The 24548-nt window shown below is 35.9% G+C and overlaps 1 protein-coding gene across 1 annotated transcript in view; it reads right to left on the reverse strand.

The window, feature by feature from the left end:
- kcnh3 (potassium voltage-gated channel, subfamily H (eag-related), member 3) overlaps positions 1–24548 on the reverse strand; it is a 138338-nt gene that overhangs the window by 14080 nt on the left and 99710 nt on the right. The window contains exons 3-10 of the mRNA XM_077215893.1: positions 21118–21252; positions 18522–18661; positions 17899–18151; positions 16915–17072; positions 16190–16397; positions 9883–10260; positions 6003–6202; positions 4483–4732 (exon numbers count right to left, since the gene is read on the reverse strand). Of these exons, the coding sequence (XP_077072008.1) occupies positions 4483–4732; positions 6003–6202; positions 9883–10260; positions 16190–16397; positions 16915–17072; positions 17899–18151; positions 18522–18661; positions 21118–21252 (1722 nt within the window). The remainder of the gene's footprint in view (positions 1–4482; positions 4733–6002; positions 6203–9882; positions 10261–16189; positions 16398–16914; positions 17073–17898; positions 18152–18521; positions 18662–21117; positions 21253–24548) is intronic.

Consider the following 24548-nt stretch of genomic DNA (forward strand, 5'->3'; position numbering starts at 1 on the left):
TTTCAAATTGCTTTTGTTTACATGCTTTTCTTTCCTATCATTCCTATTATGTATGTGTTTTTATTATTATGTTTTTATCTATGGGATTAAAGCGAATTGATGGCGCTGCATGACATTGAAAGGTCCTATGTAAATTCAGCTCATAATTACAATCCATTAAGGATATCAGCAAAGGCATTTTATGTATCTGTTGTGACTATTTTCAGAGCCATCTTTTTTTTAATCTGTTTTCAATTCAGATGTTATTTCACAATTTTAGCAATGTGTTACATTTATAAAACATGAGGCACATATTTTTTATGTTAATGAAATCATACAGACCTGGGCTAGTTGTCACATGAATATCACTGCAAAAATGCTTTTCTCCAGCAGGCATTATCTGTGTTGGCTTCAAATCTAATTTAAACTAATCTAATCTAGTTAAAAATCAATAGTTCAATTAATAATTTCTAAATAATAATAATAATAATATCTAAATGTATTATTCTCAAATCCCTGCCAATACATTACAGGTTTTATAGGGCTCAGCATGTGTTAAATGAACTGTATATTTTTGCATTTCAGCCTAATTGAAAGTTTTAATGTTTAGCTAGTAGACAAATCAGGGTGCATTGTTTAATATCACTAGATTTGCAGAAGAAGATTTACGCTGATGTAATTTCTGATTCTATTGTTATTTGTTGTAAAAAAAAAGTAACTTACTGGGTGGTTATTGCAGCAACCAGTAAGCTAAGAGACACAGGTCACAAAATCATGAATCCTCATGGTTTCACATCTGGGCTTCCTGCCCAGCTCATTAAGCACTACAATACCATAAAAAGCACTGACCTTTTCCAGTGCAGTGCACTCTGCAGTGCAGTGATATTCACACATTTCCAAACTTTAAACAGGAAATATCTCTGTTAACTCACGCTTGACTCAAATTCGATTGGCTACACTAGATCTGCCTGCAGATATGCACATTAAAGGGTTAGTTCGCCCATTTAAGACATGAAGTTGTATGGAATCCTTACCAGCACTAATAGTGCATAGGCTACACACTGACCCACTCTGTAGTCACCTCCCTGGACAGAGTTCTGGCCGCTGGAAGTTTTTCAAGAAAGTACTCCCGGTTAGTTTCCGGGGCCTCAAAACTGTGCGTTTTTACGTGAAAAAATTATTTGCGTTTCAAAGCTTGATTAATTTAACACACAAAAAACACGCCGGTCAAAATTCATACCTCAGTTTTAATCGGCACTATTTTCTTTCCATTTCTATCAATCCGCGCTGCTGTCAACGTAAACAGTGCGCACGTTCCGATCAGCTGTTCCATAGTGTTTACACAATCGATTACGAAACGATGTAAAAAGTAGAAAATGAACGATGGTGTGAACTTGTAAATTTCCAGGCTGTGACCACAAGAATGTGCCGGGATCACCGTTCAGATTCCATCGTTTTCCTGTTTCGGATATAACGTTATAGCTACGAGACAGCTTGGCTGGTTGCCATCGGCTACTCTGCGGGAGCTAAAATATCCAGAATCAAGGATTATGCTGTGTGCAGTGCTCACTTCAGCGAAGACGATTACATCCCCAACCAAGGAAGAAAAAGAAAAAAAACTGATTTTAAAGAGTTTTGCTGTACCAGTACCACGGGTAAGCTCTTTAGCCTACTAACTTTATGATCCCATGTCTAAACTGTACGGTAAACAAGCTGATGTTTAGACTCCAGTGGAAAACACGTGAAAAGATGTCTAATATAAAAACAGTATATAGGGATATAGGTACAATTTGCTGATAAAACTATTTGATTTAGTTCACTCTCTCTTCCCGTTCTATCTCCATCTGTTGAAGTTCGGCATCGTTATATCCTACTCCGGTTCATAAAGGTATCCCTTTGGCGTTGTGCTAAAATTACTTTCATCCTCATCTGTTCCGTCTGACATTGTGCTAAAATTGGTTTCATCATCAGAAGTTTCGCAGTCAGACATGTTGTCAGCGAGTGGCGCTATCAACAGCTGATCAGAACGTGCGCACTGTTGACGTTGACAGCAGCTCGGATTGATAGAAATGGAAAGAAAATAGTGCCGATTAAAACTGAGGTATGAATTTTGACCGGCGTGTTTTTTGTGTGTTAAATTAATCAAGTTTTGAAACGCAAATAATTTTTTCACGTAAAAACGCACAGTTTTGTGGCCCCGGAAACTAACCGGGAGTACTTTCTTGTAAAACTTCCAGCGGCCAGAACTCTGTCCAGGGAGGTGACAACAGAGTGGGTCAGTGTGTATGCACTATAGTGCTGGTAAGGATTCCATAAAACTTCATGTCTTAAATGGGCGAACTAACCCTTTATGCTGTAGTGTTTTGTTTGTGTGTCAACATTTTCCTTCACATAAACTTTAAAGTACAGGACTGGGAGAATGTTAGTAATGCTAATGTAAGTGTGGGAACTACAGACACTGTGCATGGAATAGCAATCACAGACTCAAGTACATGTGAGCTGGTTTTCTAATGTCTCATATGGCATGAAAGCACAAGGTAACATCAGGATGCAGGCTTCATATTTCAACCAGCTATTGGCAAAGGATGCTCTTAGGTCAGTCAATTGCTCAAAAGCAACATATAGCTCATGGGGAAAAAAGAGGAATTTGTAGGTATCAGATGCTGTTATGAAAGCTGCCAACAGATAATCATTTTTAAGAGATCATAGTAATCCAAAAGGTAGACAAAATTATGCTGCCTTCTAAGATATCTTGTTTTGGTTAAGAAGGCAATCTCAGAATTCATTACCATGAGCTCAGTGAAAAAAATCCTTTCAAGGTGCCGGACCAGTCGAGAAACCGATTATAAATAAAGCATCATAGATACAATTTTTTTTTTGTTTTTTATGCTCTATAGAGTACTGTGTTGTTAGCTTGGTAACCTGTTAACATTTTGGAATCTTGGAACTAAGCTCTAACTTTGTGTTAAGAGCATTTTGTGTGTTAACAATTAATAATTGTGTTAATTTTAATAATTTAGCATATTGTTGGGCATGTGCAAATTCCTTTTAATATTATGTTAATTCCATGTTTGATTTTAATGCTATTTGAATGATTTAAAAAAAATTTGTGTTGTAAAATTTACATCCTGAAATAAAATCTTTGATAATTTAGGTCCATCTCTTATGACGTTTAATTTAAGTTAGAATGTTGCCTTTAGATGAGGTCACATTAACGAAATTTCAGCATAATTTCATGGTAAAAAGGTCCATTGTCAATAGTGTCAATACCAATACATGAACACAGAATACCCTTTCAAACCAAGCATCTTTCTGTTGGTCAACATGACAAATTCACTTGACCAACTTGCGACCAAAATCTGCACGTGGAACTTTTTCCCCCTTGTTTGAAACAGATTCCTATTGAAATGACTTTATTCCGACTGAATACAGAATACATTTACAAAAACAGTAAATGTGACAGCACCTTTAGAAGGTAGTTGCATAGGCAGGCAGCTCTCTAGATTTTGGAACTGAGCTTGTATGTTTTGGTATGTCATGTAAGAAATCTTACATATCCACATCATCAACAGTAGCTGAATCTCACAGATAATGTGTGCATTAATATGCATAACAAAGGAAGACAATTAATGAGAAAATCAAGCCAATGCGCCGATTGTGCCTCTGTAAAGGGGGGAGGGGATAGTTACTGTTCAATAGACTTAAATTATATGGGAATCCTCCCTTGAAACAATGAGAACTAGAGATAGAGGGAGGATGAGATCCGCTGAGCAAGTGAGTGTGTTTTTGTTTGATGAGGTGATTTAAAAGAGTCATTATTTAGCTAATTTATAATGTCTGGGTTATGTCATAAATTATACAGTGATATTAATGGATGGTATGTGTGCGTGTGTGGGCAGTTTTTGTTGTATTGGCCTGTCTCAATCTCACAGAGGAAGCACAATTAATCGTGACAGGTAGGAGAGATTTAAATGGGTTTTGAAATTGCTGTGAAATTATAATATAAAAGCCAGCTTGCCTGACACCTAGAAATGTCTTTGCACTATAGCTGTAGTGTAACAAATGCCATTTAAGTCTGAATGTAATTGTCTTGTTTTAATTTCAAAGATTTTACCTGGTTACCACTTTTATTAAATAAGTACTTATAAAATGTGTGTATTTTAGCGCCACTAGTGGCACCAAATGGAATTGCAATCTGTTTATTTGAGCAGGTTGACTTGTTTGAAACTTGTTTAAAATGAAATATACAATTCTTGTTAAACAGTTCAAAAGATCATTTGGGGTGTCATCTATTAAAAACAAGCATTTGTTAAACACAACCAGAGCAAATTTCTGAGCAAATCTTTCGTTACATCATTATGTAAATAGTCACAGTGGTCACGATGTATTTTTGTTTTGTTTTTCTGTTTCTTTTTTTTGTTTTTTTGTACAATTTACACACAAAAATCATTGTGCTCATTGAGGCCGATTGTGTGTATATATAATGTTTGTGTGTAATCTCACCCAGTATAGCCAGCACAGTGTTGTCCTTAAGCACTTCCATGGAGCCCGAGCAGACAAAGTATATGGCTTGCAGAGCGTCACCCTGGCGAATAAGGAACTCCCCAGGAGCACAGAAAGAGGTTTTGATGATGAGCGACAGAGAGCGCAGACACCCTCGACTGGCCGATTCAAACAGAGGCAGCTGCAACAGCTCTTTATTCAGGTGCATGGCAATGTCAGCCCGCAGTTCATCTGGGAAGTCCTTCAGAAGCTGGGAAAGGACAAAGATATTTTATTTTATTTTAAGTACTTTAAGAGTACACTTCCTTTTCACTCTTGAATAGCATGTTTTAAATTCACGTTTGATTATTAAAAAAAAACTGCAGCAAAGAAACTGTAGATCAGTGTTCTACTTGGACTTTAATGAGATATTACATTGGATATCAAAGCAGAGAGAGTGGGTTATGAGTTATGTAACAAGTGTTTTGAATTGGACTCATTAAATACATTGTGAGTGTTAGATGGGATCTCTTATTTATGAGCACGACAGATATGGATGAGATGGTGAATGAGAGGAGGGTGGAAAGAGAAAATAAAGCAAATGATAAAAGAGATGAGGGATTGAGAAACAGAATGAAAGATAGTAAGAGAGCATGGTGAAGTGAAAAAGGAATAGAAAAGGATAATACGGTCTAATCTTAGACAGATGCATCAAATCACATCATTAATATCAAGAAGCCCAATAATATGCAATGTGGATTGGAACCAACTGTTGCATAGAGAAGCTAAAAATTGCATAAAATATATTACTATGAGCATGATATTTAATTCCAAGTGTTTATTAGATTTCCTATATTTTTAAATGCTACAGGTCAATGGGTTATCCAGCATTTCCTATTAAGATGAGTAACATCCACATAGAGAAAAGATGAATGCAAAATGCATCCTCTGTAAATGTTGACATTTTCTGCTGGAAGTCATGGAATATTGATTTAATTGTGCTTATTGCCTTGAAATAAGTGCACTGCAGAAGAGGCACCTTCCACAAATATAGTTCTTTTCAAGGTCATCATTCCTTACAAATCCAATTTAATGTTTATTATTTTTATATACGTTTAATTTTGATGTGCATTTAATGTTTAGTGCAAGTAACTGCACACAAAATTTTAAATAAAAATTGTCAAAACTTTGGCAACAGAACAACGGAAAACCCACAACTCGTACAATAGTTTGTCTTCCTGAGGTTGAAGATCATCAAAAATTTCTAAATATTAAACAACTCTTTCACTAACTGTTATCTTAAAAACAAAACAGATATTCATACTCTTGGCATCCAGAAACCAAGAAAACCCAAGTATTCAATGAGTAGATGAGAACAGCAGCTCTCATACAGCTACATCTTCAAAAAAGACTTCCTTCAAATATTTATGACTGCACACACTGTCCACACTCATAGTAAAATTATTTATAAATTCTGAACTTGTTTTGACAATGTATTCATGTGTGCGCACAGATTATTGAAAGTTCTTTTAAAGCCCTACCTCGCTGACATCGATGCCGTTGTTGACAGACCATGTCGTCTGAAAGCACTCCAGCATGCGCTGCGCGAGAGCCTTGGGCAGCCGATGCACGCGGATGAAGTCTTTGAGGTCTTTGGTTCGAGTGTGATAGAGCGAGCGCCGTGAGTACATCCGCTGGATAATGGCCGTCACGTTACCAAAGACCGCGGCATGCATGAGTGCTGGTGAGAGACACACAACAAATATTTCAGGTGATTGTATAATGAATTTTAACTATGACATTCGATGTGTCCAAAATTGTGTACCCTCAGAGTAGGTACTACATTTGAATTTGAACTTACTTTGAGACCGTTAAAAAAGTATGTTCTATATAGAATGAATGTGTGTAGTATGAATGTAATCCGGAAGTACTACATCCGCCATGTTGTCACTTTGTAAAGAAACACTATGCACCTATATACTGAACGCGTAATAAGCATGCGCATGATGTAACCTTTTAACAAATGTGCATTTTTGTAGTTTGTGTTTTCAGGCCTCCAAATCAGCATTGTCATGTAAAAAAATGGCCAAAATACAGAAAAAGTTTTCCGTTTATAGTTGAAAACACTGTCATATAAATTGCCCCAGAGGCAGATTTCCAATTACACGTGGTGTTTGTTACACCAAGCTAACAAAATTGAAAAACATTATTCTGTTGCAATGGACAGTCATTCACCTGTTGTGCATCAGAATGCATTCATGTTTATGCCACAAGTGCAATCTCCAATCTTTGTGATCTCCACATGTGACTGGATTCACCAGATCTAACCAAAGATGTATTTTAAGTGGCCTTTTGTATGAAGCTAGTTAAACAAACTCTGTGTTTCAGTGTAGGTTTAGAGTTGACAAAACCCTGCAAATCCATCCTGGTTTAGTTCAGGATCAGCGGGCTCACAACGCTCAATATAAACGTGTTCTGTCAACTCAGGGTTTGATCCAGAGTTTGTGATTAACTCGGAAGCACATGCACTCTGCCCAAATTGTTGGCAGAGGCTATTTACACTAACACCCACTGACGTCTGTTTTGGGCCAGACAAAGTTACGGAAGACGCTGGCTCATCAACAGAACCAAAAAGGCGCGTGGTAGTAAGTTTTGACGCAAATCGACCCGAGGTTCGAATCCCCCTTTTGCAGAGCTGGCTCTACACTCTTTTCCCATCACATATCGGAAAGGCATTTATTTTAATTTAGTCATATAGTGAGAAAGCTTTAGCAACTTGCTCCAGCCTGTTTTCTTTCTATTGTTTATCTCATTGTTAATGGTCAGCATGGTGGTTTGCAACTCAATCCGTTTTGTTCATCTTTTCAGTGTTTACTTTTTCTCTGCATATATTCGGTTCAGCGTACAACTACTCCACCACCAAACTCTGTATCATCTATTTATTTAACATGGTGAACTTTGCCAACATGAGTGTAAACAATCAAGAAGGACTGGAGAGTACTCATGGAGTGCTAATTGAAGTCTACATAAATTGTTGCGGAAATTGCACGCTGCTCTTCTGTTTGAGAACTGCGCTCAGAGTAAGTGGCTGCACCTGGGTTATGTGCCTTTTGAGTGCTTGGATGAGGTTTGTGCTGAAATTCGGGAAAATCTTCAAATAGGGGCAAATAGGGATACAAAATGAATATGAGCTATTAAATCCTGGTTCAATCACCTGATTCCTGTAGCAAGAACAAATTGATTCTCTTGCTGAATTGTTCCTCCAATACAGCAGTGAGATTATATGAAGACCTTTTCTTTATTCTTGAGATTCAATTTATTCTTGAATTTCTATTTATTCTTGAGCCTCAAACTGTGCAGCCAGTATGAAATCAAACATACTTAAACAAGTGGTATCCACATCAATTTTAGTACGCTATACTCTTACTAATTTCTTTCTATTTTTTTTCTCTGAATTAATTTTAGAATTTTTTTAAAGGGAAAGTTCACCTTAAAAATAATAATTTTGTAATAATTTACTCACCCTCAAATTGTTCCTAACCTGTATGACTTTCCATCTTCTATGGAACATGAAAAATATTTTTGCATAGCTGTTTTTTTTTTGTATTATATTGTATTATTTTTGTATTGTATTATAAATATTTTTGCACAGCTGTTCAATGAAAGTCAGTTGGGTTCATCTTTTGCCCCTATTTAATTTCATTGTATGGAGCAATAAAACACATTAAATATTTTTAAAGTCATCTTTTGATCTTTGCATGTTTTACATCTTCAAGGTTTAGAACAACATCAGGCATGAAACAGAAGCTGTGATAGTCTTTTCTTCCCTATTACGATGTATATCAGAGTAAATATAAATCATTTATAATAAATACTGCAATATTCCATAATAATAATAATAATAATAAACAACAACCGTCTTTTGATTCCATGTTGATTTTAAGTCTAAGGTAAGAAAGCTAAACCATGCTAATCTTAGCAAGCTGAAGCAATGAAAGTGCTTACTCTGACACATATTTCCTCTGAGTTGAGTGGTGGACATCATATTGTTGTCTGGTTAATATAATACTCAGTCGTTTGACGTAATAATGATAATTTTTAGTCTAAGGCATATCAGTGTTCCCCAAATACCCTCTGAGTTTTTGATCTCTGTGTGTGGTTAGGCACAGGTAGCTGTCAGCTGGCTGTGACAGTAATGGCCCTTAGTGTTAGGATTTGGTGACAGATTGATTCAATGTGCATGTATGTGAGTGTGCATGGATTCAACCAGCCTTATTTGCCCCTCTTAAGTGCAATGAAGCCTGTGTCTCTCTCTTCATGGCCCAGAGGACATGCCTTAAAATCATTACAGCTGTCCCAACAGATAACAAGTAGCTCCATTTCTGTGGCATTCGAATCCTAGCGGTCAAGTTAGCATTAAACAACTAAAAGTAGCCAACGTAAGCTGCCTTTTTCTAAGAGTCCACACAAATATGCCAACATTAAGTTTTGAACCTTACAAACAAATACAGACTGAATCAAATCTCTTGTTTTGCAATGAAACAATCAATGCAACATGCCGTAGGACATACTGGACGTTGGCCATTGGCATAAATAGGTAATTGCAGGACTATTATACAAATATGTACTTAACAGCCATGTTTCTATAAATATGTTTGAAGTTTCTGTGGTAGTTAAAAGATGGTCAGTGCTGGTGCTGATTATATGTAATTATACATAATCGGATTAAATAATCAGATTCCGAAAATTAAATACGTGTAATTAGATTACATTATATTTAATAAAATACTCATAATCAGAACATTCCCTTTTTTTATTGATCACATAATTACTTAACATTCACAAAATGCCAGTAAATTCATCAGAATTCATTGATTCTCCGTAATTCTTTTAATTTTATTTTTGCACATACAAAATAAAAGTAGATTTACCTCCGATATATATATATATATAATTTTTTTTTTTTTTTGAAAAAGTACAAAAAATTCCTGAAAATTGTTTTCACAAAAAAAATATTAATCAGCAAGAAATTTTAAATATGCACCAAATCACTATATTAGAATGATTTTTGAAAGATAAGGTGACACTGAAGAATGGAGCAATGACTGCTGAAAATTTGTTTCAGAATTTTGCCATCACAGGAATAAATTACATTTTAAAATATATTCAAAAATAAAAATGTTATTTTAAATTTTAATAATATTCTAATGCATTTTAAAAAAAATCTTACCAACCAAAACTTTTAAACAGTAGTGTACACTGTATAGATATTTAAAGCTGATCAAGAAAAAAGAACACTTAATTACAGGTATCAAAAGATTCAATATTTGAAAAGGATTATTGGCACATCTCTGTAGTGAAATTATAAATCCAAACCTCACAATCATTTAAAAACGTGTATCTGTGTTCTTTCGCAATTACCTCCAATCAGCATGGTGCAGATAGAGAAGATCTTCTCTGAGTCAGTATTGGCTGAGACATTGCCAAAACCCACGCTGGTCAGACTGCTTAAAGCGAAGTACAGGGACGTCACATATGAACTCCGAATCGAGGGCCCACCTCCCAATACGGCTGCAGTCTGTTCGGCATTTGAGGTGCCCACCGGCCCCGATCCTGTTGTGTTCCATTGGCTTGAGTTCCACACAGACTCATGTCCCACTAAATCAGTGCCGCTTCCCTGGCTTGAATTGACCACCAATCCATCCAAGATGGTGGGGCGCAGTGAATCAGGAATGAGGGATGCAAGAGGGGACAGGAAGTAGGGGGTGCCCAGACGCTTACCCAGCTCATGCAACCAGCCTATTAGAAAGAGGAAAAGAAAATGTAAGACAAGACACTTTTACATTTACTATTTTGCAGACTCAAATGTTCTAGCCAGTGAAATTATCTATAATCCTCATATTATTGTAGTTTTGGTGATGGTTTTATATATATATATATTTTTTTTTTGGCACTATAACTACCCAAAATGCAATTGGTTTGGCACTCCTATAACCTTTTCAGTGGGTACATGGCAACTCTCAGAGCTAAGCAGATATAGAGCAGTTGTCCCTGTCCATGGTGCTGAACATGCAGCTATTTTTACATCAGTGCAGTAGGCTGAAACTTATTTTGGAGACTCTACTTTTGTTCCCTGTGGGACTGATTCTGTACAATTCCCCTCCTCTCTCTTCATACTTATTTGTCTGTAAGCTTCTAGTTTGGAGGTAGTATGTGGCATTAGAAGTGATATTTTGGAAAGAACCAGAAAAACTCCCAAGGGAGATAAAGAGAAGTGTGAAAGGTCAGAAAGGGAATGAAGATTGAGAGGGAAAAAAGTGCCAGAGAACCTCTAGCTAGCAGTTGTCAATCACACAAACACTTAAAGTTTTTCTCATTTACACAGCGACCAGCTCCAGTTTACAAGACCTTTCTCGTGTACACAGAAACCTTGGTCATTCCTTTCCTGACATATAACATCCAAAGTCTTCCCTTTGTTGTCTGTAATACATCTTCATGTGCTAATAGGTATAATTGTCTTTCATGATGTCCATGGCCAAGATATCTGCTTTCCCCATTTCTCTCACTTTCACTTTTGCTTTCAGAACCAATATCAATTATTGACCAGATTTTTTTTTTAGGTATATAAAAGTATTTAAAACCTCGACTACTACTAATAGTATGTAATAGTACCATTGAAAATGTACATTGACAAAGATCTGGGATGTGCACCAAAGTGTTATACAGTAATTGCACAATTACACTAATTGTATTTCAATAGTAACCCACTGTATCTCAAATAAGAGCTCACCTTAAAGTAAAATAATTGCTCTATTACTTAATAATATTACATATAATAGTTTTCATTTTTATATGGTACTAATGATTTTAGCTGGCAGGAATAATGTGCATTTAAACGATGACCTACATTGTGAATATTTTAAATAACTAAATCTCTTTAGCTATTTCATTTTAGTTAAATAATGTTCCTCACACATTTTCAAGATTACATCTTTCAATTTTGATTTCATAAGTAATGTTAAAATTGGCCCAGGCTCACAACCATGATTAAATCATGTATATTTTAAGTAGCTGCATTCATATTAACTTACCAACAATCAACAATGTAGAGGTAAAATATATATTATTTTATATTTACAGGCATCAAAACTGAACATTTGCATGTGTGTGGTCCTGGTAAACCTATGTTCCCCTATGTTACGGAAGAAAAAAATGTCCCCACAAAGATAGCAATATCCAAAATCCTTGTTGGGACATTTTTGGACCCCGTGAGCAAAACAGCTTATAAATAATACGGAATGATTTTTTTGAAAATGTAAAATTGTGATGGTAGGGTTACGGGATAGAACATACAGTATAAAAATAATTATGTCTATGGAGAGTCCCCATAAAACATGAAAACACAACGAGTGTGTGTGTGTGTGTGTGTGTGTGTGTGTGTGTGTGTGTGTGTGTGTGTGTGTGTGTGTGTGTGGGTTGACTGGGTGAAGCTGGTGTGTTAGTGAGAGGTTCCTTCAGATACCACAGAGATTTATGCCCGCCTTCCTGTCACATTATTTGAGATTTTGACAATTCAATTGCACTTGATGACAGAGTGCATAATATTTTGTGAAAAACAGCCATCAACCCATGCTTGACATACTTAGAGCCTTTAGAATGAATAGCGCAAATGTATACATACAAACAGCACCGCCGGAGATTAATTTATACCATTAATGCCACTGATGGAACAGCCTATAAAGATATATACTCTACATATTCTGCTGTTTATTTAGGATGATACTATTATTAGAAAATTGCTAATGAATGTAAAATTGGTGTCTCAGACCACAAAGCTTACATTGGGTTGTAAATCACTGCCGGAGGAAAAAAAGGACAAGTTCACATGAAAGCTTACTTTCAAGCTTACAGGATCCTCAAGCAGAAATAGGGGGCTTACGAATCAGTGTTGGTTGAGGAAGATGAGGGAGATTGATGGGCAAGGATTATATTAAAATTCCTGTAATAACAAGACTAAAAGGATAATATATTTCTAATAGTGGGCAATCTGTGTTCTCTTCCAAACCACTTAAGAAAGAATCAAGAAGTTTGCTGATTTGACACTGGGATTTTTGGAGCCAACTTTAAAATCCTCTCGAGCCTCTCAAGGTCTGCCGGACAGCTAGCCATTAAAAACAACAGAGTTCTGCTGAGGTGAGGTCAGTGATGTGAGTGATATGGAGAAAAAAGACAGAGACAGAGGTGCAGAGCAACAAGAGTTCAATCAGCTTCTGGAGGAAACCTCAGAGAAACCTTTCATCATTGATACAGCAGAACTCCAATCCATTTACATTCTTTCATTTCCCCATTTCCAACAAAGATAGACAGCACTACTCAAAACTACTTCAATATTTCATTACTATCAATAACACTATCTCAAGTTTCCACAAATAATACTATCTGTAAAGAGCCAATCTGAAACGGGTACTCATATAAAACAGCTTTTTGTAAATCAAGAACATTTACAATATTCTACATTCACCATTTGAAAGCCGAACTGTAAATGAGTCTCATTTCACATAGGATGTGTCATGTATTTCAGTGCTAAATATTCCATCTGATGTGCAAATGCTACAAACTTCTATTTCCACTAGCAAAACTAAATGTGTCAAGACAGCCTCATGTGCTTAATATTTAATGGCTGGCCAATGTAAAACTGGGCAAAAGGAAATGGTGTGTGATATTGTTGGCAACACCAACTGGCAACAGGAGTAGTATCCTTGCTTTTCAGGAGAACATGTGGATGAAATTTAAACTGCTGGCCAGTAGCCAGTGTGGTGTAGAGGTCAGTTAGGGCTCAGATGTGCCTGAGGTTACTACTGATGCTGAGGCTAATCAGAATTGCTTTCATTAGACATGACAGATGCTGTGAGACTGTGGGCATATTGTAGGGGATTTTCTACAAATAATTTCTCAAATAATATGTGCGAATAGGTTGGACACACCCATATTTTAAGGAGGCTTTTGTGTATGACAACACCAAATGTTAGCCAAAGCCACTTATGGATGTCACCAATTATCAGGTATTTAATGAATTCATTTAAATTAATTTATATATAATATCAATTTAGATGCATATATGGGTGTGAATCTTTGAATCAATTCACAAATCATTGGTTTCAGTCAATTCAGTTTAAAAATTGGTTTCTATCAATTTAATTTAATCGATACACTGAACATGATTCAATTCAGTGACTGAGCAATATCACACAGGCATGAGTGCTGTTGTAAGTAACTGGATCAACAGCACGATTATGAGTGTGATATTGTTTATTAAACAAGTAAGTAAAAGCAATATTTTAATATTGAGTAACATACATTTTAAACATTTTAGATTTACTTTTTTTATTTTGTTGAGATCAAAACAGTGTCACTGCAGTGACGTTCCTGAATTCATTAATGTTTTTGACCGAATCAGTTGAATAATTGATTCAATGACTCAGTGATAAAGACATTTGTCATTTGTGACCCTGGATCACAAAACCAGTCTTAAGTAGCACGGGTATATTTGTGGGAATAGCCGACAATACATTGTATGGGTCAAAATTATCAATTTTATGCCAAAAATCATTAGGATATTAAGTAAAGATCATGTTCCATGAAGATATTTTGTAAATTTCCTACTGTAAATGTATAAAACATTTATTTTTGTGAGTAAATGCAGCACAATCGCGAACATAAATGGACAACTTTAAAGGCGATTTTCTCAAAGTTTCGATTTTTCGGCACCCTCAGATTCCAGATTTTCAAATAGTTGTATCTCGGGCAAATATTGTCCTATCCTAACAAACCATACATCAATGAAAAGCTTATTTATTCAGCTATTCAGTGATGTATAAATCTCAATTAAAAAAAAATGACCCATAAGACTGGTTTTGTCATCCAGGGTCACATTTGATGCCACCTACTGCTGTAACTATGTAACCTGTAGAAACAGTCAGTAAAAAGGCTAATCAAAATAGAGGACCATAACTAAATGCGGTCTTGATCATATCAATGTCATACACTCTTCTGTGCACTACAGCCATTTATTTTGCCCTTGGTCTTTTTTCTCTCTTTCATATAGAGATCAGCACATGGGAGACTGAGAGAGAGGTTCATTTCAAGTCAAATTGATACAGTAATTCACTTGTTCATGAACAAATGTGGAAAAGGTAAGTTTGTTCACAGTAAGACTTGACATGACGTGAAGATAATGTCATATATTGGAGACTTTCTCATCAGGTCTTTAGAGGTGTGCCGTTCAAGAGCCTGAGAATGTTCTGTACTTCAAACAAAATGCATTACGTCTGGCTAGTTTTTCAGTCTACCTGATTTGAAAAGTCATTTGTACCTCTTTTTTTTAAATTCTTTTTATTCTTTTATTTCAAGGATAGCCCCTTGAGATGTACCATCTCATTTTCGAGGGGGTCCTTACAATAATGACAAACAAGACAAGATGATAAAGAGTGAATATTAGAGATAATTCCAAACACATAAATACAAAGACACACACACACACTCACACACACACACTCACACACACTCCAACAATGCTCCCTGAAACTAGCCCCCCACCCCCTCACCAGCCAATAATGCACAGACTATGCACAGACAAGGTATGAAAAAAAAGGAGAAAAAAGAAATATATATATATATATATATATACACACACACATATATATATATATATATATATATACATACACATACATAAAAAATATAGAATATAAAAAATAATAACAATAATAATAGTTAAATAAATAAATAAATCCCTTTACAAAAAATAGAGATAGACATTTGTACACATAAGCATACTATACACCCCCTTAGAAATACATCTGCTTGAATGCACGAGTAAAGTATACAATCCGTATTTGTAAACAAATACACACATATATACATTACACTGGACAGTGAGTAGTATGAGACCTAAAACAGTTCAGAAACACGAGCAAAGTGTTTGAAATTGAGTAATTAAAGATGATTTAAAGATATAAAGAGAAGTGATCGACCTTAGTGAGGAAGGAAGGTTATTCCAATCAGATGGAGCTTTGAATTTGAATGCACGACGACCAATTTCTTTACTGATTCTAGGTGTAACTAGAAACAGTTGGTCCATGTGCCTTAAGTTGTATTGAGAGCTGAAGGGAATTAAAAGGTCTTTCAAATATGACGGGAAATTAAAATGAATACATTTAAAAATAAGTGTTAACCAGTGGAGTTGTCTTCCAAAAAAAGCCTTTGCCTTTTAAAAAGCACAAATCCAAAACATTTGTAATCTGGAGTCTTTTTGTAAGGCACATGAAGAGGTTGTTGTACATTTTCAATGTAATAAGCATGTCAGTGGACAGACATCTTCAATAATGATCAGTCACTGTGAAAAGAACTCTTTGACATGTGAAAATAAATAAGATGGTTTCTATCCAATTTAGGCAAACAAAATAAGGCCAGCATCTGATCTGAAGCAGTACTTATGCTAATATCCTAACTGCCATTCAGTTTTTTTTCTTTTGTTGTTGTTGCCTTTTTAATTTCACTTACATTATCTGGTTTCATAAAACATCTAGCAAAGATATTAAATATTTTTAAAATCATAATTTTGATTTTAGCTCAGCCAGTTCAAGGTAAAACTGACCTAAAGAATCGTTTAAAATAAATTTGAAAGATTGATAAAGCTATGTTGACAGTTTGTAGATATGATACTCACCAATGTCCCAGGAACCAGGGCTGTTATTCTCAATCTCGCTTCGCCCGATTACGTACCAGACACAGGCCATCCAATGTGCCAGCAAGGCAAACATCGACATGAGTAATGTGAGTACAACTGCACTGTATTGGGAGTAGCGCTCCAGCTTTTGGAGCAAGCGTAGAAGCCGTAACAATCGAACAGTCTTCAGCAGATGAACTCCAAAGTACTAAACACACAGAGATGGAATGCATAGCTCAAAAGGAAATTATAGTATTAATAATTATTTAAGATGGCATGCCCAGCATCATATAAAATATGGTGTGTGTGTCCCACAAAGCTCTGTGTGTGGCCCATTAAAGGCACAGTGTGTAGTTTTCGCTGATAGAAGTCGCATATTCAAAACAATAACAAAGGCGTCGCTTGATGATGCTGTGAAGGAGCGTGGAATGATGGGAGTTGTCGCCTTCACCTCCAATGCAAATCAATCCGACGTGGACATGACACAATTAACAGGCGACGCAATGAGGAGGGACGCTACACTGGTTAAAATTGCAAATTTATCTAGATTTAAACATTTTTGGAATCATTTGGGATAACGCAAGTACACAAGTGAACAAAATATATAACACTGTGCTAGTGGTTTTTGGATAATTTAATGCAAAAATCTTATTTATTGTGCCTTTAAAAAATACAAATCAAATTGAATAAACAGTTGGCTCAAAATAAGCAAAATTAACACTTACCACGCTGACATTGAAGGCATACAACAGGTCAAAAGGTAGCGCAGCAATCAGGTCCACGAAGAGCCAGGTTGTGACATAATGCACACAGATAGATCGTCCATCATATACCACCTGGCCTGATGTGCTCACAAATGTTGTGCGAAAGTTTAGCAAAATATCTGTCAAAGGAAAAAAAGGAACAAAATAGAAGGGTTATATAAGTTTGGTCTGGGTAGTGACTATAATACTATTTAATGGAAATTGCAATTGCAGCAAATGCAGTAGCACTTAATTGAAGCTCAGTTTAGTAAATGGCTTTAGGCACTTCTTTGCAAATGTTTTGATGATACAAATAGTTTTTTCTACATTATGAAACTGTGTTTAATGGGCAGAAACAGATCCTGTTATTAAACACTAACTGCCCTTAAGCAGTGCTAAAAAGTTTATCCACACACTGTGGATTTCTAATATAAAGGTGATGGCTGGAGATATGATGTTTTCTCTAATGGATTTGTATTTGAGTATATCCTTAACCTGTATGGGAATAGCTACAGATAGGAGTCTTATTTTATTCATTAATTAATTTGAAAAAATGGGCCTCCTGAAGAGTTTGAACTTTGAACTATAAAACATATCTTTAGCATTTGAATTTGATGAACTGTCCTTCAAAATCTTTTCAGTTTCTCGTTTTTAGGGCTTTATAATTGCTAGATGTGTTTTAATGACGTTTGCTTAGTAACATCTTGAACTTTTTACTAGCTCAGAGTAATTGAAAGATGTCTGGCTGTATATTACCTCTGTGATATAAAAGACTGTCTGCACAGCACAGAAACCTGAACAATAACAGAATTGTGTTACAATTCTGGGTATTTTATTAGCAGGCTATGGGATCAAACAACATTTAATATCACCCAGATAACATTACTGAGACAGAACATTTTTTTTTCTTTCTTGCGCTAAACTAATGACACTACAAAAACTATAGCACTGAAGGTTGAGCCTTACCTAACATGAAAAGGATTTCCACAAGGATGTCACTCACACTCGGTGGACTTCTAGGGGTCGATGCCTCATCCCTTCCACCGACAACAGTGAAACAAACATTGTAGGGAACAGTAACTGCTACATAAAAGGTCGCTAACAGGATCAGCCAATCCCAGCCAGCTTTGAAGGTGCCATAATGGAGAAGAATGAAACGGCTCTTCTGAATGGCTGCCACTTTGTACTCTGGGATGGGCGGCTTCTCGCCAAACATGTTCTGAATGATGGCAATATTCAGACAGAAATGTTTAATGTATTTTTAGTTACATTTTTAACTTTAATCAATATTTCCATGAACAGTATGCTGTGTGCTGCTCAGTCACAATGAATTAAATAATCCAATACCTTTGAGAAGAATAAGTAAACGACCTGAAAAGCCACACTGATGACTTTTTCTCATAAGTGAACACAACATTGTTTATCTGTTTATTTAGCTTTACAAATGTATTGTTGCATTTCATACTTCTGTATTACTTTATATATTTTATGCAAATGGTGTAAATATTGCACTGCTGAAGTGGTGAGGGCTAGGGGTAAATCCAAGTTTAAAGCACAAGACATTGTAAATGAGAGTTACATTGACTTACATTGTTGATCTTGAGTTTGCTCTTGTCTTGTTTCTGCAGGTGTCCAGACAGCTGGTATAGCACAGCTCTACTGCGCCGCCGGTTGGCATTGAAGCCCGGTGGCCGCGTGACCTTGTGCACCTCCAACCCCGTCTCCACATCTAAGCAGAGAACAGCCATATATCATTTTTATTGATTTCATTTCAGAATTGTTTTGCTTAACACAAAATAACATCAAGGTATTCTAGAAAAACAAAAAAATACTGTGCATCAGTGAAACATGAGCACCGATTTGCACCATTACTTAACTGAAGTTATTAGAAAAGTCTACCTTAATTTCTTACCCATAATCTTCTGAACGAACAGAACGGTTACATTTACCCATTAGCATGCTGCCTGCTCAATACAAATTATATTTGCATTCATTAGTTTATCACGGGTTTGTAAATATGACAAAAAAGGAATGCATCCAATGTAAAAAGACAGCAAATGAAAAAAATAACAACACTTATTAATTTGAACAATTGTGAACACAGCTAGATAACACCATGGGAAATAAACAGCCAAATTTATAATGGACAATTGTAGCCAATTGCCAAGCTTTTTAAAAAGGAAAAAGATGCTAATTTGGTTGTTTTTGCTTGTTCTTCTTCCCTCTCTAAAGGCTACCAGACTCTCATTATATAATGCACCAGGGGTGTTCAGAGATATTTTGAAAGGTGGCCTGATATAGTGACTTAGTAGCCATAATTTGTTTTTAAAGTAGTAGTTCACCCAAAAATCTAAATTCTGTCATCATTTTACTCCTATCTCATGCCATTCCCTACCTGTATGATTTGGTTTAGTTCATAGAACACAAAATATAAATTTTGTTTTGGTTGCTATTTTCCCGCCAAAAACATCTCAAGCTCCAAAACAACAACAACAAAAACACTTTATTTTAAACAATTGTAAGTAAATTGTAAGTTTGATTAATTTATTATTATTTTCAGCAAAAATCATACTGACCCCAAACTTTTGTGTATTATCTGACAGAAAGACATTAGAGGAGATTTGCTCTCTTCTCCTATGCAAACTAACATGTTCCCAGCAGCAAACCCTTGACTGAAGTGTTGATTTTAATTGATGACTTTAGTTTTAATTGATGACTTTAATTTGGAAAGGACCATCTGTCAGTTTCTTGTAACTAAATGTCTTACAAATACTTACATTTAGTTTTATTTAATCCTTTTAGTTCTTTCCAAATCCTCATTCCATCCTTTTTTATTAATTTTTTAATTTATTTGTTGGCTTTTTCCCTTTATTATATAAGTCTAATTACACTTTTAAGTGATTCCAATAATTCACTTTTAATGAGTTGACATCATTGACCAGATTTATTATTCTTAGTGCCAGTACAATGTTCATCCATCAACCAAATGAACAGTAACCGTGCTTTGGCTCAAGCTCAGACCACTGAAGGGAGCTTCACACCTCTGTGCCAAGCTTTCCTACCGGCCCTCCATGTGCCTTGTGTGTGTGTTTTTATCTCTCTCTCTTTATCAGTCTACTGCTCTCTCTCTCTCTTTCTCTCTGGGGAGGAGAAGTGTCAGGATTACTGTAAAAGCGAGCACCACATGAGATGCTGCTGGCCTGTATTGAAGCATCCACAACGCATGATTCAGTAGCCAAGAAGTGAGAGGGAATGAGAAACAGAGGATAGGATGAGCTTGCTAAGTATGACGCTGACAGGACCAGGTGTTTGAGGTATGTGTACATATGAATATTAGTGGAATTGAGGTAAAATAGGCAAAATTATCTCGTAATACGCTTTGAACAGCATCCCGGACAAGGCAAAAAGTGTTGGTGTCTGTATAAAAAGCTAATTTGCCCTTTTAAAACCATACTCACTTTGTTATATAGCACTTTGCTTCTGTACCTACCTTTCTTTCTTTTCTCTCTTTTCATCATTGTTTTTCTATGTTCTACACAAAACAGTACAACTGTGTTTTTAGTGCATTTTAAAAGGTTACCCTTATTACTGAAGGTACTTGAGTGACTGGATTAACAAGCAGAAACAAATATGCAAGAATCAGTGTATTGGTTTCTGGGTTCTTTAAACCACCAGTACATAGTTGGTTTACAAAAGAACTAGAGCATTAAAAGTAGGGATCAACCAATATTAAAAGATTTAATGGCTGATAATGATATACTAATAAAGAATTGTAAATATTATTTTTTTTTAAATTGAGGGTTTTCTCATGTGAGGGTTGTGAGCGAGATGACAGCAAAAAACACACACACACACACACACACACACACACACACACACACACACACACACACACACACACACACACACACACACACACACACACACACACACACACACACACACACACACACACACACACACACACACACACAATCATAGTATATACTGATACCAATAAATTAAAAACAACTTTAACATTGGCTGATTACAGTCAATGTTAAACTGGATGAACAAGCGCACACAAACTCACGCACACACACACACACACACACACACACAGTCAATATTGTATTTTTTTGGTTTTAACTGGAACTTTTATTTGTCCTGCTTGATAAATCCCATCATGAAAGTAGCACCACTCACCTCTTTCTGGGCTCTGTTCTTCATCTTGGACTTTCTTGTTGTCTGTTATGTCCTTGTGTGATACTAGAAAGAGCACCACCTCTCCCTTCTCATTCTTAATGGGCACGATATCCAGAAGACACCAGAACTGAGTTCCTGTCACAACATAATATCTGCCATCAGAGATAACACTAAACGTGAACATTCAATATATTGACACACATTTATTGACAAGCATTTACTGAGCCTTATATTTAGACCAGACTTCATGTTTAGAATGTACCATAGATCCATAAATGGCTTGATAAGACCTTTTCTGCAAATTGCTTTTAGTCTAAATCAGAACTAGCTTTTGTTTTTCTCAAATAACTGTACTACCTTCATTTCCCATGAGCCAAGAAATAATGCTGCGACAACTAATCAATGAAATTATAAGTAAACAGTCAATAATTAATTTCCTTTTCAATTAGTTGAGTCTTTTACGTTCAGCACAGAGAATGTCCATCAGTGACCTCACATTGCAATAGTCAAAACCTTATTTCAATGTGGAAAAACATGGTGGAGTTCACAATGCAAAACATTCAACAACGCAAATTTGGGAATACTCCATTTTAAATAATTAATTTTAAATATTTTTAATTTAATGAGCATATAGAGTTGTGTAGATCCAGATTTAATGTATATAAAACACAATATGTTTTATTTTACTGTCAAGCATTTATGTAAACTGATGTCTGATTTGCTGCTTCTCTCTAAGTTTATATATTAGTCTTTTGACAGGTGAGCAGAACATGCCTTGAATGCTGAGCTCATAATTCACTGTTGTGTGTGTGTTTTTGTGTGCGGATATTTGTGCCTTATGTAGGATCAACGTTCTGCAGATGCTCAACATTATGCCACAGCATCATTCCATGCCTCATTAAATCAAAACGGAGGGAAGAGGTAGAACACGCTTGGCTCGAGGTTGGAGTCCCTGTTGATACACATTTGTGTGTTTGTGTGTGTGTGTGTGTGTGTGTGTGTGTGTGTGTGTGTGTGTGTGTGTGTGTGTGTGTGTGTGTGTGTGTGTGTGTGTGTGTGTTGAATCACCAAACCCTATCATTAGGCACAGCTTGAGAGTCAAGAGAAGTAAATTTCAATAAAAAAAGAATACGTTTCATTGAACCAGCAGTCAGAGACTATAGACCATATAATACAATGAGCAATGTTCAAAACAAAGCACTTAATAATGCCTAAAAATGGCAACATGCCAACCTTTGAAGAAAGCATGTGCCGCTGACAATAAATACAATATATTAATTTGTGCCACATGCGGTGAACAGCTAAAATAAACATTGATTAACCAGCAACTATTTTTTTTACCTTTATTTAACCAGTTGATCTCATTGAGATTTAAAACCCCTTTTTCAAGAGAGACCTGGCCAAAATGGCAGCATATTAACAGTGCACAGTTACAAATACGAACACCAAGCACACTCACAACAACAAGGAACATTTAACAAGATCCTCAAGATACATAAACAAACAACATCAGACTACTTAAAAGTACAACTTATACCTACCATAGGTTTAAACGATTTAGTTATTTTAAAAACAGTGAAAACAATTTATGGCATCTATTTCCAAAACTTTCATGCGTTGTTTAAATTCACCAAAATAAATCACAATTCGCAATTGCAAATCAGTCTGTAATGTGTTCCAGGTGGCTGGGGCAGCATAACTAAAAGCCTTCTTACAAAGCTCTGTACGAACCGTAGGTACAGATAACAAGTACAAATTACCGGAGCGCAAATTATAAGAACTGATGTTACGTGACATAAAGGAGCAAAGATAAGAGGGAAGCATATCCAGCATAGACTTATAAATAAAAGTAGGCCAATGTATATGCCTCCTCACTGACAATGAAGGCCAGTTTGTCATTTTGTACAAGGTAAAATTATGTGTTAATGCTTTACATCCAGTCACAAATCTTAATGCACTATGGTAGACAGTATCCAACAAAGACAAATATCGATCATTTCTATAGAGCAAGGTTGCAGCAACCAATCTCCTCCTGGTATTCCAAGAAAAACAGGCTTTGTTTCTAAATAAAATCCTATTTTTAATTTGAGCTTTTGTACCAGTTTATCAATGTCCAACTTAAAAGAGAGCTGATCGTCAATTAATTTAAGTTTGACAGTACAATGGATGCATTTATTCTTAAACCTCACATAAGAGCTCTTTAATACACTAAATGAACTACCATCGTATCTCAAAGCAACTGTGCATTATTTATTGCTGTTCCAGTTTACAAAATGAAAAAGTTTGTGGCTCAAGTTTGCTCAATCAAAACTCATTCCAAACAGTCATTCCTGCAAACTCATTCAACACTCCAGTTAGTCCAAGAGTACTGTCTGCCGAGGGTTTCATAAAGGCAGAATGTATGTTTCTGATGTATTTTGCTGAAAAGCATAGAGTATAACAAGTACTCTACTCTAGTATTCAAGTCAAAACCATAACATAGTAGAAGCACTCAAATAAATGTTTTGCCTCATTTTGTTCTGTTCTGTTTTTTTGTGTGTTTTTTTACCACAAAATTATTAAAACGCTTGATAAGGCATTGATAAAATCACTGGATTCCTAAGAATTACTTTTATGCAGCCCTTATGTGCTTTTTGGTAACCATTCGTTTGCATTGTATGGACCTACAGAGCTGTGGTATTCTCTAAAAATCTTTTTTGTTCTAATCTAGTCATACGCATCTGGGATGCCATAGCATATGGGTGAGTAAATATTAACTATTCCTACAAGTTTCTACATAGCATCGCTCTCCAACATTGCCCAAAACATTGTTAAAACGTTTAATATAATGGACATTTAATTAACAAAAAAACATTAATTCTACCCAGTTATTTCAGCAGTATAAAATGACCTCTTTTGAGTCTTCATTGTATGATCGTATTTTTAATCGGTGTATTTTATGTTTTATTTCAAAGTGATAATTGAATGTGCATTTGACAGTCTGTTGAGCTCTTCATCTCACTGACAGTCTCTCAACGCAAAATGGCAGTTGTGCAACTGTGGGAATTTACAGCAGCCTTGCAACTATGATCTTCTATTCCCTTTGAACCATGTACAACCTCAACCTCTCAACCTAAATCTGCGGGCCATGAGAGGTGCGTGAGATGTATTATGAGAGCACCACAGCTTTTAGAAGTCATTTGACTCCGTGAAAAAGTGGCTTGAGGATTGTTGGGACTGATGTACAGAGGAAATGTGAAAGAGGAAGCATTCGGAATGCTGCACGGGACTGCAGTGGCTTGTTCAGACAATACACAAATGAACCATTACCAACTGGATAGAAGAATACACAAATTGCCAATTTTCTTTGAAAAGGCAACAAACAGATACAGAGCATCTCTTACAAACCAGTCAAATGAATGAATCGAACTCAACACTGCTCCCACAGTGTG

This window comes from Siphateles boraxobius, unplaced genomic scaffold (assembly GCF_051911475.1).
Source record: "Siphateles boraxobius isolate OS27281-9 unplaced genomic scaffold, OSU_SipBor_1 7, whole genome shotgun sequence".
Classification (NCBI taxonomy): domain Eukaryota; kingdom Metazoa; phylum Chordata; class Actinopteri; order Cypriniformes; family Leuciscidae; genus Siphateles; species Siphateles boraxobius.